Here is a 13,789-nt window from a genome sequence, read left to right as displayed (position 1 = left end):
CAGCTTGGAATGGAAAAGCAGACATGCAGAACTGCTCTGCTGAAGGTACAGCCTGATGGATGGCCAAGAGAAACAGGAAACATTTGTTCAATTCACATAAGGCCTTATTATGTGCCAGGCACTGTTCCAAGCTTTGGAGATTCAGCAGTGAAGAGAGGACTAAAAAAATATCCCTGCCTTCAGAGAGTTTACACTCCAGTGGGGGGAAAACAGACAATAAATTAGATTAAAAAGTAAGATAGGCAGATTTTTAAATGCTAATGAGTAGTGTGAAGAAACATAAAGCAGGGAGAAGAATAAGGAGTGTGTATGTGAGAGGCAGGGAGTTATAATTTTAAATATGGCAGCTAGGGAAAATCTCACTAAGATGACATATAAGTGAAGACATGAAGGGAGTGAGAGAGTGAGCTTGCGGGCATCTTGGAGAGAAATTGTGATTTATGATAAAAAATATATTTTGTTTACATCTGCATTCCTGGCACAGATTCCTAAAACCCTCGATGATTCATAAGTTAAGAGAGCTAGAAAGGTCTTTTGTTCTGTTAATGAGGCGGCTTTTAAAAAGCCCGCTAGGTACCTAAGGATGGGACTGGGAACCAACCAGGTGATTAGAAGGTTGGAACTTTTCAGTTCCCTCCTCTCTCCTCTGCCCCACCTCCTGGGATGGGAAGTGGGCTGGAGACTGAGTTCCATCATCAAAGGCCAATGATTTAATGAACCAGCCCTGTGTAATGAAGCCTCCCTACCAACCGAAAAGGACAAGGTTCAAAGAGTTTCAGGGCTGGTGAACAAGTGAGAGGCAGGGAGATTGGCATGCACAGATAGCCTGTTCCTGAGTTATATACTATTCTAATAAACCGGTAACCTAGTAAGAAGTAAACTGCTTTCCTGAGTTCTGTGGTGGCAGCTCTAGCAAATTAATCAAACCCAAGGAGGAGATCATGGGAGCCTCCAATTTACAGCCACTTGGTCATAACCTGGACTTGTGACTGGCATCTAAAGTGGGAGAAAAGGGCAGTCTTTGCAGGACTGAGTCCTTCACCAGTGGGATCTGATGCTATCTCCAGTTAGACAGTGTCAGAATTGAGTTAACTGCTCAGTGGTCCTGGAAAACACACATCAGAACATTCTAGTAGCAAGAAGCATTGCGACAGCAGAACATTCTAGTGCAAAGGCCCTGGGGCTACAATAGTAGACCTGGTATGTTTCAGGAGCAGCAAGGAGGCCAGGATGGCTGAAAGAGCAGGAGCATATGGGAGAGGGTCGGAGGTCAGAGAAGTAATGGAGGAGAGGAGGGGACAAATCGTATAGAGGATTTAAGCTTTTACCTTAAGTGAGAGGAAGCCACTAGAGTCTTTTCAGCACAGAAGTGCATGATCTGATTTATGTTGTAACAAAAACATTCTGGAGGCTGTGCTGAATAGACCGAAGGGAGTTAAGGCAGGAACAGGGAGACTACAGTTTAAGGGCAGGGCAAGAACAATCCAGGTGGAAAATGATGGAGGCTTCAACCATGGTGGTAGCAGGGAGAGGGATAAGAAGTAGTTGGATTTGGGATATATTCTGAAGGCACAGCCCACAGGATTTGCTGAGGGATCTGTCGTGGAAATGGCAGAAAATCATTCCCTGCCTTGTCAAGGATACTCTAGGATTACGGCCCGGGAAACTGGAATGACAATGGAGCTATTAACAGAGATGAGGGAAAACTGTAAGAGAAGCAGGTGGTCATGAGTGGATGACTTCTGTAGCTGAGAGGTGGGTACATGGTGCTTTATTGTACTATTCTTTTTTTTCTTTTGTGTGTATCTGAAGTTTTCCATAATAAAAAGTTTAAGAAGAAAAAAAAGAATGAATAGAAGAAGAGATAGAGACAGAGAGGATTTACAATATAGAACAATTTACAAAATGCCAGATAGAAACAGGACCATGATCTCCTACCCTGAAGTCAGAAAAGAATACTATTTCTATGAGTAAAAAAGGACCCCTTCGCATTAAGGAGGCCACTCAGTCTCCAACAACTCCTGTCTTGGTGTCACTGTCACAAAAGCAAAGTCTAGTGTATTATAGGACTGCCCGAGCTTGTAACTGCTGTTCTTATTCAAGGCAGGCTGCACTTTGGGCGCGAAAGTGATGTGGTACCAAGAGAAGCTGCCCATAAAAGACGACTTTCCGACAGTTGGCGCCTACTGCCATCTGACTTTTGGAAAGTTTAATTCTGCAGGGGTGGTTAACTAAATGCTGAAGCACTTTTAACCAAGGCCAGCCTCCAGGGGAACTCTTAGATGGATCGATTGTACCTTTCAGGGCGTGTGTGAGAAGGCAGACTTGTTTATGGGCCGCATCCAAGAAGACAGGCTACATAAAAAAAATGATGGGGCATGACAGATGAGAAAGGTGTTACTTCACACTTCCACTAAGAGGAATCTGAAGTTCAGAATCCCTGTCAGGCACCAAGACAAGGTGAAAGGAAGTTCTAAGAATGAACTTCAGATCTCTGAGCTGGGATACAAGTGGCCCTTCTGTTCCTGAGATATTATGGAGGCTCTGCCACTGCAGGGCTGTCATCACTGTGTGACATTTTCTAGTTCATCTGGAAACTGCTGACTGAGCCACTCTCAAGCCTTGGGACACTGAGTCCAAGGTGAAGTACACTGCAGAAGGGCTCGTTACAAACCTGCGTTTTGAGCCAGAACAGGAGCTAGGATTACAACATTATGTTACAGATACCTTTAAGACCATAAAGGCCCAACACTGGCTATGCCATGGCCAGTGTGGTCTCTTTGACTGCAGATTCCTTACCTAGGCAAAATGATTTTCTCTTCAGCTGTTAGGAAGGCGTAGTCATTAAAAGTGCTAAATTTCACAGATGGTGGATATTTGAATGGTTTTGCTCCAAAATTGAACTCACATTGTTGATATGACATGAAACTAGCTGCAGCAAAAAATCCAGATCTACAAATAAAAATAAACGGAGGTCAAGAGAATTCATAAAAACAAAGTAAAGCTCTTACACAAAGTGGTGTTCAGAAAATGGGAATAAGTCATACCCGAGCAGAAAGAAGGGTGACATTCTGTTTATTAACCTAGACAGGACTGTGAACCAGAGAACATCCTGCTCTTACTTTCCTATATCAAACTCTAGGAGGGTTTTAGGTAAGATCAAATGGGTCTCCAATTACTTGAAATACAGTGATTTCTCATCACAACTGACTACATAAACGGACAAAGTTTTTTTTGTTTTTTTTTTTTTCTGGAGAAAAGTACATTCCATGCATCTGCTCAAATTTTTGACTGAGAGAAGGTACTTACACAGTAGATGAAAAGACTTGCTTCTCAGGAGGCAGCTGGTTGCCATTTAAAAAGAAAATCATTTGCTTTTCATTCAAATCTAACAGAAATCCTACTGTGTCTCCTAGAGGATAAAGTGAAACACTGTTAGGATATGGAGATTCTGCTGTCTCAGGGTTTTAATGTCACTGTATTAAGTCTGTTTTTATAGCCCTGTACTCAACATATTCATCATTTTTGCTTCTTCTGCAACTGATCTGACCCATTTACATCAATATTTGGATGTACCATTAAGAGGAAAATGCTGCCAATTAATCTATGAAAAGTCATCAATTGTAAGATGCATCCCAATTTCAAAGATGTGAAAATGTGGGGAAAATATGCATTTGGGGATCAGTAAAATATGGTAAGATCAAAATCATGAACTTTTTTGCCTCTCTGGTGAGAGTTAAAACTCTCTGAGAGGGAATTCCCCAGCAGTCCAGTGGTTAGGACTCTGTGCTTTCACTGCCGAGGGCAAGGGTTCAATCCCTGGTCTGGGAACTAAGATCCTGCAAGCTGTGAGGCACAGCCAAAAAAACAAAACAAAACAAAACTGTCTGACATAACAACTGCCCCCAAACATGTTTTTTTTTAAAGCATTCATATTCACTCATAAAGTTTTTGCTTTTTTTTTTTTTTTTTTGCGGTACATGGGCCTCTCACTGTTGTGGCCTCTCCCGCCGCGGAGCACAGGCTCCGGACGCGCAGGCCCAGCGGCCATGGCTCATGGGTCCAGCCGCTCCGCGGCATGTAGGATCCTCCCGGACCATGGCACGAACCCATGTGCCCTGCATCAGCAGGCGGACTCTCAACCACTGCGCCACCAGGGAAGCCCAAGTTTTTGCTTTTTAAAATGTCAAAGGGACTTCCCTGGTGGCACAGTGGTTAAGAATCTGTCTGCCAACACAGGGGATATGGGTTCGATCCCCGGTTTGGGAACAGCCCACGTGCCACAACTACTGAAGCCTGTACGCCTAGAGCCTTTGCTCTGCAACAGGGAAGCCATCGCAATGAGAAGTGCACGCACCACAATGAAGAGTAGCTCCCGCTCACTGCAACTAGAGAAAGCCCGAACGCAACAAAAAAGACCCAATGCAGCCAAAAATAAATAAATAAAAAATAAATTTATAAAAATAAATAAATAGTCAAAGATAAATACATGAAATTATAAAGTAATGACAAGAAAAATTGACCCTCAGTGGTACTGGAGGAAAATCTGGCAATATATGGCAAAAGCCTTGAAATTCTGTATACCCTTTGCCAGAGAAGATTCATTTCTAAGGATTTATCCTGAGAAAATCCAGAATGGTTTATAATTTTTTTATAATAATAATTTTAAAAGGCAAAAATGTAACTTCCAACCTTGAGGCATTGATTAATATAGTACTATTATATAATGGAATATTGAAAAGCCATTAAAAACAATGTTATTTAATAACCTGGAAAGCTGTTCAAGGCATAGTAAGTGTAACAACAAAAAATATACACCATACACAAAAATAAACTCAAAATGGATTAAAGACCTAAATGTAATGCCGGATACTATAAAACTCTTAGGGGAAAACATGGGCAGAACACTTTTTCACATAAATCGCAGCAAGATCTTTTTTGATCCACCTCCTAGAGTAATGAAAATAAAAACAAACAAATGGGACCTAATTAAACTTAAAAGCTCTTGCACAGCAAAGGAAACCATAAACAAAATGAAAAGACAACCCTCAGAATGGGAGAAAATATTTGCAAACAAAACAACCAACAAGGGATTAATCTCCGAAATATACAAACAGCTCATGCAGCTCAATATCAAAAAAACAAAACAACCCAATTAAAAAATGGGTGGAAGATCTAAATCGACATTTCTCCAAAGAAGACATACACATGGCTAAAAAGCACATGAAAAGATGCTTTGGGCTTCCCTGGTGGCGCAGTGGTTGAGAGTCCGCCTGCCGATGCAGGGGACACGGGTTTCTGTCCCGGTCCAGGATGATCCCACATACCGCGGAGCGGCTGGGCCCGTTAGCCATGGCTGCTGAGCCTGCGCATCTGGAGCCTGTGCTCCGCAACGGGAGAGGCCACAACAGTGAGAGGCCCGCGTACCGCAAAAAAAAAAAAAAAAAAAAGCTCAACATCACTAATTATTAGAGAAATGCAAATCAAAACTACAATGAAGTAAGAACTCACACCAGTTAGAACGGCCATCATCAAAAAATATACAAACAATAAATGTTGGAGAGGGTGGGGAGAAAAGGGAATCTTCCTACACTTTTGGTGGGAATGTAAATTGGTACAGGCACTATGAAGAACGGTATGGAGGTTCCATAAAAAACTAAAAATAGAGCTACCATATGATCCAGCAATCCCACTCCTGGGCATATATCAGGAGAAAACCATAATTTGAGAAGATACATGCATCCCAATGTTCACTGCAGCTCTATTTACAGTAGTCAGGACATGGAAACAACCTAAATGTCCATCAACAGAGGAATGGATAAAAAGGATGTGGTGCATATATACAATGTAATATTATTCAGCCATAAAAAAGAATGAAGTAATGCCATTTGCAGCAACATGGATGGACCTAGAGATTGTCATACTGAGTGATGTAAGTCAGACAGAGAAAGACAAATATCACACGATATTGCTTATATGTGGAGTCTAAAGTAAGGGTACAAATGAACTTATCTACAAAACAGAAATAGAGTTATAGATGTAGAAAACAAACTTATGGTTACCAGGGGGTAAGGGCAGGGGAGGGACAAATTGGGAGATTGGGATTGACACATACACACTACTATATATAAAATAGATAACTAATAAGGACCTACTGTATAGCACAGGGAACTCTACTCAGTACTCTCTAATGGCCTATATGGGAAAAGAATCTAAAAAAGAGTGGATATATGTATATGTATAACTGATTTGCTTTGCTGTACATCTGAAACTAACACAACATTGTAAATCAACTATACTCCAATAAAAATTTTAAAAAAATGTTAAAGGTAAATTAATAAAAAAAATACATATCTATATATACACACCAGATTGTGTTTTAAAGAAATCTCTGGATGGAGGAATTACATGAGATTTTGGTTTCATTTGCTTTTTACCCCTATTTTCCAAATTTTATAATAAACTTAAGAAATCTTTTTTTTTTTTTTTTTTGCGGTACGCGGGCCTCTCACTGTCGTGGCCTCTCCCGTTGCGGAGCACAGGCTCCGGACGCCGCAGGCTCAGCAGCCATGACTCACGGGCCCAGCCGCTCTGCGGCATGTGGGATCCTCCCGGACCGGGGCACGAACCCATGTCCCCTGCATCGGCAGGCGGACTCTCAACCACTGCGCCACCAGGGAAGCCCTTAAGAAATCTTTTAAAAAATCATTTAAAAAACAAACAAGACAGTCTTTGCAGACAGTACCTCTATCTTAATGCTTTGTTAAATGAAGAAGTGTTGGGACTTCCCTAGTGGCGCAGTGGTTAAGAATCCGCCTGCCAATGCAGGGGACATGGGTTCGATCTCTGGTCAGGGAAGATCCCACATGCTGCAGAGCAACTAAACCAGTGTGCCACAAACTACTGAGTCTGCGGTCTAGAGCCCGCAAGCCACAACTACTGAGCCCACGTGCCACAACTACTGAAGCCCATGTGCTTAGAGCCCGTGCTCCGCAACAAGAGGAGCCACCACAATGAGAAGGCTGCGCGCACTGCAATGAAGAGTAGCCCCCGCTCACCGCAACTAGAGAAAGCCTGTGCGCAGCAACGAAGACCCAACACAGACAAAAATAAATAAATTTATAACGATAACAAAAAAATATCAGAAAAGTATTTTTTAAAAAAATGAAGAAGTGTTATGTTCCTTTAACCTGCAAACCCTTAAAATGAGGGTTTATGTGGGCTTTGCAGGTTTTTTCCTTTCCACACTATTAGTTAATTGAGAAGCTGTCCCCTCACAGCAAGGGTCAAATTCCTGCTCTCTTAGCATGCCTGAAAATTCAGTTTACATCTATAATGCTGATTGTGGCAGGAAACAGAGAGAGGGCAGCTTGGAGAAGAAGCTGGGCTATATCCCCCATCTAGCTCCAATGCTGGGAATAAAATTTTTCCGGAGGTTCCATCCCCTACCATATGACTCTATATCTTCAGAACAAGGCAGTGCACCAGGAGGCCCCTTGAGAATACTACCCTCTGGTGCAGTGGTGCTGAAGCAGGGAAGCCCTGTTTTCACTGTATTTAGTTGGGGGTAAACACTCACCTTAAATTTTTTGGTATAAGTGTTTAACAAATCAACTGTGGCTCTAACTATGCTGTTTGAATCTTTCATTAATAAATGTTTTCATGGGTCTAGGGCATTTAATATTGCAAAGCAGTTGGGAAAAAAAACTGAATTGGGCAAAAAAGATCATGCTGTTGATAAGATATATTCTTGCTAAAATCCTAGAGCCTTGATTGAGAGTCCTGGCCCTGCAGCATCCTGAGCCTGATGTCTGGAGAAATGAGGCTGGGCAGAAGTGTTTGAGGCTAACAGTACTCAAGTCATCTTTAAAAGCTGCCCTAGAGAGCCCCGGAATGTGTCCACTGAATAGTGCCAATTCTCTGAAAATAACCTTATTTTATTGGCATTACAATTTCAGTGTCCTCAATATCTCCACGGCTGCTTTGATTTAAGACATATACCCAGAGAGGAAACTAGAATTCATATTAATCTTAAAATGATCATTTCCCCACTAAATTAAGAATTTTATAGTCTGAAATGTTTTGCTAAAGGAAGGGCTCCATCAGAGGTGAATATCAGGAGTACGGTTCACATCTATGGTAGGGGATACAAAAGCTAATATCCCTTTTCACATTTACTCTTTTTCCATTAAAAGATTTTAAAGCCTAACATAATAAATGCCTCATCATAACCAGATGTCTTAACCTAATTAATAAATTCATGATGAAGAGGAATGAATACCTTCTTTCCAGCAGGGGTGTTGGTGAGGCTTACTTCTGGCGTTGTACCAAATCAGCTGCCTGCAGCCATCGTATGCACAGGAGTATTCATCGTCCCCAATGCCGTAGCCTTCCTGGAGGGAGAGAGGGCCCAGAAGATTAGCAAGGTTCTGCCTGCTGTGTTCCATTAACCTGGTGGCTAGAATTCTAAGCTTTTTGGATGAAGGGAGAGAGGCTACAGTTCTTGGAAGATACCAAAATTCTGACATAGAGTCAGAATAGAGTGTGACTTCACCAACAAATTTTTCCCAAGTTTCACATCTGTTAGTTCATTTAATTCTCATGAACCACCTTAAGGCTGGTGGTATTATATTCCATCTTAAGAGGAAATAAGGCTCAGAGAAGTCAACCAGCTTGCCCAAGGACATGTTACTAAAAAAGTCAAGTTTGGACCCTGGAATTTTCTGATTCCAAGGCTGGTGTGGGCAAACACCTTTCTTTCATGTAGTACACTTCAAAACACCCACATGCTCAGAGATTTCAAAACTGGAGACAACAGAAGGTTATAGTGGGTAATCAGCTAACAGGTATTCTGAGATATCTGAACATCACACAGGTCCTTGGCAGCTTCTTTTATTAGTTCCTGCCTTTTAATTATTTCACAATTATTTTATTGTTAACATAAAAGGGGAGGTGGGATCTTAAGAAATTATTTTGAGCACTTATAAGAAGAAAATAGAAAATACAGAGGAAACATGCAGATCAGACAACTGCTATCTTTAAGGCTCAATGGTGAAAGATTATAGTGGAGAAAGGCATTGAAAATGTGGGCTGAATCCAAGTAAGATCTCAGATCCTGGTGATGGTCTGCTTATTCTATGCGACAATGCAGTGAGGAGATAGATTGGAAAAAGGGCTCCAAGATGCTTCTTGACTACTTGGACCACAACATACTGAATTCGGATGAGTGTTCTCCAAAGTGAGGCTTCTGAATTAGCTTCTGAATGCACTATTCAGACTACTCAAGAGTTAAATGACAAGAGAGTTAAATAACATCATTAAAATAAAAAGAGTTAAATAACATCATTAAAATCCTACATTTGGGGAAAGATACATCAGACTTCACCAACCAGTACTTGAATCAGGGAAAATGTTTCATTTTTGTTTTTTAAAGAAAGAAATTAAGTCTATCAAGCAATCTGGAGGGTAGGAGGATAGTATGTTAAGCCTCTTAACTTGAGAAGCCAAAGTTTTTGCAACTATATGGCAGAAATTAGTTTCACCCATCAGATAAAATGATCCAGCTTCATTGGCCACTAAAAAAAAACAATCTGCAACATTCAGTCTCAAATATACTACACTCAGACCTGTAGTGTGCTGCCAAATTAGGAGAGGCACATTTTATATCGAAGCTTTCTCCCGAGAGGATTCCACATTTCTTCTAGTTCCCAGACAAATCTTTTCTTCCAAATGAGACTAGCGACTTCTCTGAGACTCTCTCAATTTTCAAATGCAAAGAACACAACTATTGTAGAATAGGAAGGGGACTGAATTCTAGTCCTAGTTTCTTTTTGTCCCAGTCTTAGTCTCAGTTTTCTCATCTGTGAAATGGAAACTGTGACAGTAAAAACTGTTGTGGGAATCGGATGATAGGCTCTAAAATGAAGGTGCTCTGGAAATTAAGATTTTTTTTTAACTCCTAAAAAATCCTCTTGAGGACATCATTTGGGGCAGGCTGTCAGTGTAACTGATACTGTCTTCTTTAAATTAGTGCCCAAGTTGGGCACTAAAAGACTAACTGGCATCGTTCTCCAGACCCACTTACTTCTGACTACATGGTGTCACAAAAAAGCCCCATTCTTCCAGGTTTTAATTAAGGCCTAGAGGACTAGGAGGCGCCGCATCAGGGAAGGTTCCCAACAAAGCAATGGCAGACTGGGGTCCAGTTTTCCATCCTGGACAAAAATCCAGACCTGACCTCTCCCTGGGCCCTCTTCCTCCAATTTGTCTCTTTCCAGCAAGGAGTTTAGTAAAATGCCATGAACAATTCCAGGATGCTGTACAGCCTTGTTGAAAGGGCACTTTAGAAACTAGCTGTATGGGATGGGAGGCTATTATTTAGATTAACATAAAAAAAAATCTAAGGGACTTTTCCCAGCTCAAAGGGTAAAAATCATATGTCCACAAAATATTCCTGATCAAAACTGGATTAATTCCAAACAGCTTATAATATGACTATGAGAGGAAAGCCGATTGGGTTGGGCATTAGAAGGGTATAAAGTGACAAGAAATTAACATTCGTAGGAAAGCGAAGAACCCCAACCTCTCACACCCAGGTAGAGGCAGCCCAATTCTGCTTCCTCTAGTGGACTTAATTTTCCCTTATAAATTACAGCTTTGTCTAGCAAAAGATAAATACTGAATACTGAAAACAAATGTGCCTACTAATTATAAGGTAAAAGTAAGAGGAGTCAAGACAACATTTAGTATTTTATGAAAGGAACAGAATTCCTACGAAGTTCCTAAAGCTTAAACGCAAGGTAAAAACCATCACTGGACCCAATATAAAAACTGAGCCAAACATGTGGCTGGGGCTGGAGCAGAGCCTAAAAAGAAAAAGAGGGGCTTCCCTGGTGGCACAGTGGTCAAGAATCCGCCTGCCAGTGCAGGGGACACGGGTTCAAGCCCTGGTCTGGGAAGATCCCACATGCCGTGGAGCAACTAAGCCTGCGCACCACAGCTACTGAGCCTGCGCTCTACAGCCTGCGAGCCACAACTATTGAAGCCTGTGCGCCACAACTACTGAAGCCCGTGTGCCACAACTACTGAAGCCCACACACCTAGAGCCTGTGCTCCACAGCAAGAGGAGCCACCCCAACGAAGAGTAGCGCCCCCCTGCTGCAACTAGAGAAAAGCCCACGCGCAGCAACAAAGACCCAATGCAGCCAAAAACAAAATAAATTAATTAATTAAAAAAAAAAAGAGGAAAAAGAGCACATCTAAACTCTGGGTGGAAGATTAACATGAACTTAAAACTTGAGGGGAAAAAAACAGCTGACGGGCAATTTCACCTGTGTTTTCCTATTTCTAAATCAGTTTAGAAAACCACTGTTACGGATTTGGCACCATGTGATTCAGCCCAAGGAACGATTATTGTGCAAAACTATCTGAAAAATGAGTATCCGCCACCCACTCGCCAAAAAAACTGCTGCTGCTCTCATCCACACAGGTCTCCAAGGTACTCACATGATTGAGAAACTTGCTGTCTCGTGTGGCCCAGCCGATCTGCATGACACCAGAAGTGACCACTGTTACTTCGTAGTACCACACCCCAGCATCCACACAAAAGGTGCAGCGCACACTTTCAAAAGAAGAGGCATCACAGCGAGCCTGGCAAAATCAAAGAGCATGGCAGTCCACCATCAATGCCTGAAGACCACCAGAGATAACCAACGGCTCAGAAGGTAGAATCTATTCTTCCTCATTAAAGCTCCTGGTGGACTACTGTCTTCTTCCCTGTGCATTCTCAGTGACAAAAAGTATAAAACCGAAGGAAGGACACTCTATTTTATAGTTTAATTTCCAGGGAGTTCCATATTGAAAGGATTGGAAGACCTCAAAGTAAGAATTAGTGAAGGCTACTGGCTTCATTTTTAAGTACTTACAGAGCTTTGCTCTTATAGTAGAATCTTTTCCAAATGCATAAACATTGTACTTGTTAGGGAGGGAGATGAGGGAGAGAAGGATATTGAAGTGTACTAGATGGAGTACCTAAAAATAATCTGAAGCAGAAAACTACATAAAGCATTTGGCAAAAAGATGTAAGATCAAAGAACCTATTTGCAGCCATTCTTCAACGGCTCTTTAATCTTGACATGTCTAGTGCCTAACGGTACCTTCCTGTATATAAGCAGCTCTTTCATTAACCTTCACCCCCAAATCAGCAACATTTTCAACATAAAGGGAGAAGGTGAAGCTCTAGACTGAATACAATTGGTTATGCAGGGATTTAAAAAAAGGAAGGGCCGGGCTTCCCTGGTGGCGCAGTGGTTGAGAGTTCGCCTGCCAATGCAGGGGACACGGGTTCGTGCCCCGGTCCGGGAAGATCCCACGTGCCACGGAGCGGCTGGGCCCGTGGGCTGTGGCCGCTGGGCCTCTGCGTCCGGAGCCTGTACTCCGCAACGGGAGAGGCCACAACAGTAAGAGGCCCGCATACCGCAAAAAAAAACAACAAAAAAAAACAACAACAAAAAAAGGAAGGGCATCTTTTAGAAACACTAGTCTTTGTACCTTTAACTGCATAAAATGGCAGAGATGAAAATCAGACATATTTAAACCAGTCAATAAACATTATAGCATGTACTATATGTATAGGACCATGTTAGATATGAAAGAATAAATAATATCCCAAACACGCTCTCTCCCACCACTTCTACCTCTAAAGACTCTTTGCGTATGTAGAAAATTTCCATCTATTTTGCAAGGATTGCTTTTGTTCAGAACCAGGGCAGGAAAATGAGGACAAGATTTTCTCCCCAGAATGGTCCATCTATGGAAGCTTTACCTCCAAGCCATGAGGCGAGATCTTCAGGTACTCACTGACATCGTTGCTATTTAGCATGGCCTTAATGCTATTCAAGTCCACTTTCTCATAGGTCAGCTGCCTACCTTCTTTTAAAACTGCAAAAGAAAAAGTGGGCACATTTCTAAGGCAGGCTGTTGTGGAGAAAAAAGCTACTGTCATCGCTAGTTGCCATTCTAGTTAAGAAGTGGAGGTGCTCATAAATGGCAGAATTGATAGACTTATAACCTTAACTTTGCTGCTACACTGCCATATGAAGATTAATTAAGCAAATGCTAGTAAAAGCAGCACTGCTAGGTTTATATTTCTGTTCCCTATAGTCATTATTTTGCATGCAGCAAAATCCAAATGGTACTTTTTCAGAATTATTCTTTAACTGGCACTACACAGGCTGGGCACTGAGCTACTCCATAATGCTGCAGTGGGAGCAGAGGGGTCACATGTCCAACTGTGCTTTCGCACAGTGCTACCTGTGGGAGGGGGAGTGAGGATAGAGCAGTAATATAGCTTTAGTTCTTGCAGCTCTTGGAGGAGAAAAAGAAAAGTTGGGAGCAACTCTCACGGTATAGGTAAGACATGACTTGAGTTTTGAAGAGCAAAGTTGGGACAAAGAGAAAAGAGGGAATTCCAAGTGAGGGGAACATGCCCAGGGGTAGGAATGATTGGGAACTGCTTGTAGGACAGTGAGAAGAGTTTGTGTTGGAAAGAGTTGATTAGACAGTAGCATCTGATTAATGGCCTAGATGCAGGAGGAAACAGGGGACCAGTAAAAGCTTTTGAACAGGAGAGTGCTGCAATTAGAAGCATTCCATCTAATAGTCTGAAGAGTCCCTAGACTCTTTACTTTACTGCTAGAATATAGCCAACCCACCAGTAGAGGACCTTATATGGAAAAACTCACACTCACTGTCACAAAATAAAGACCTGTGATCCTATTTAAGAAGTGGA

General features: G+C 41.9%; 1 protein-coding gene across 2 annotated transcripts in view; it reads right to left on the bottom strand.

The window, feature by feature from the left end:
- The window catches only part of RSPRY1 (ring finger and SPRY domain containing 1), a 45,290-nt gene that overhangs the window by 6,290 nt on the left and 25,211 nt on the right, over window positions 1–13,789 (bottom strand). For both annotated transcript variants that reach the window (XM_060132113.1, XM_060132112.1), the window contains exons 9-13: window positions 12,824–12,939; window positions 11,506–11,649; window positions 8,282–8,393; window positions 3,310–3,412; window positions 2,800–2,952 (exon numbers count right to left, since the gene is read on the bottom strand). In XM_060132113.1, coding sequence (XP_059988096.1) covers window positions 2,800–2,952; window positions 3,310–3,412; window positions 8,282–8,393; window positions 11,506–11,649; window positions 12,824–12,939 — 628 coding nt within the window. The remainder of the gene's footprint in view (window positions 1–2,799; window positions 2,953–3,309; window positions 3,413–8,281; window positions 8,394–11,505; window positions 11,650–12,823; window positions 12,940–13,789) is intronic.

This window comes from Lagenorhynchus albirostris, chromosome 19, assembly GCF_949774975.1.
Source record: "Lagenorhynchus albirostris chromosome 19, mLagAlb1.1, whole genome shotgun sequence".
Lineage (NCBI taxonomy): Eukaryota > Metazoa > Chordata > Mammalia > Artiodactyla > Delphinidae > Lagenorhynchus > Lagenorhynchus albirostris.
This window is presented reverse-complemented; position numbering and strand designations above follow the sequence as displayed.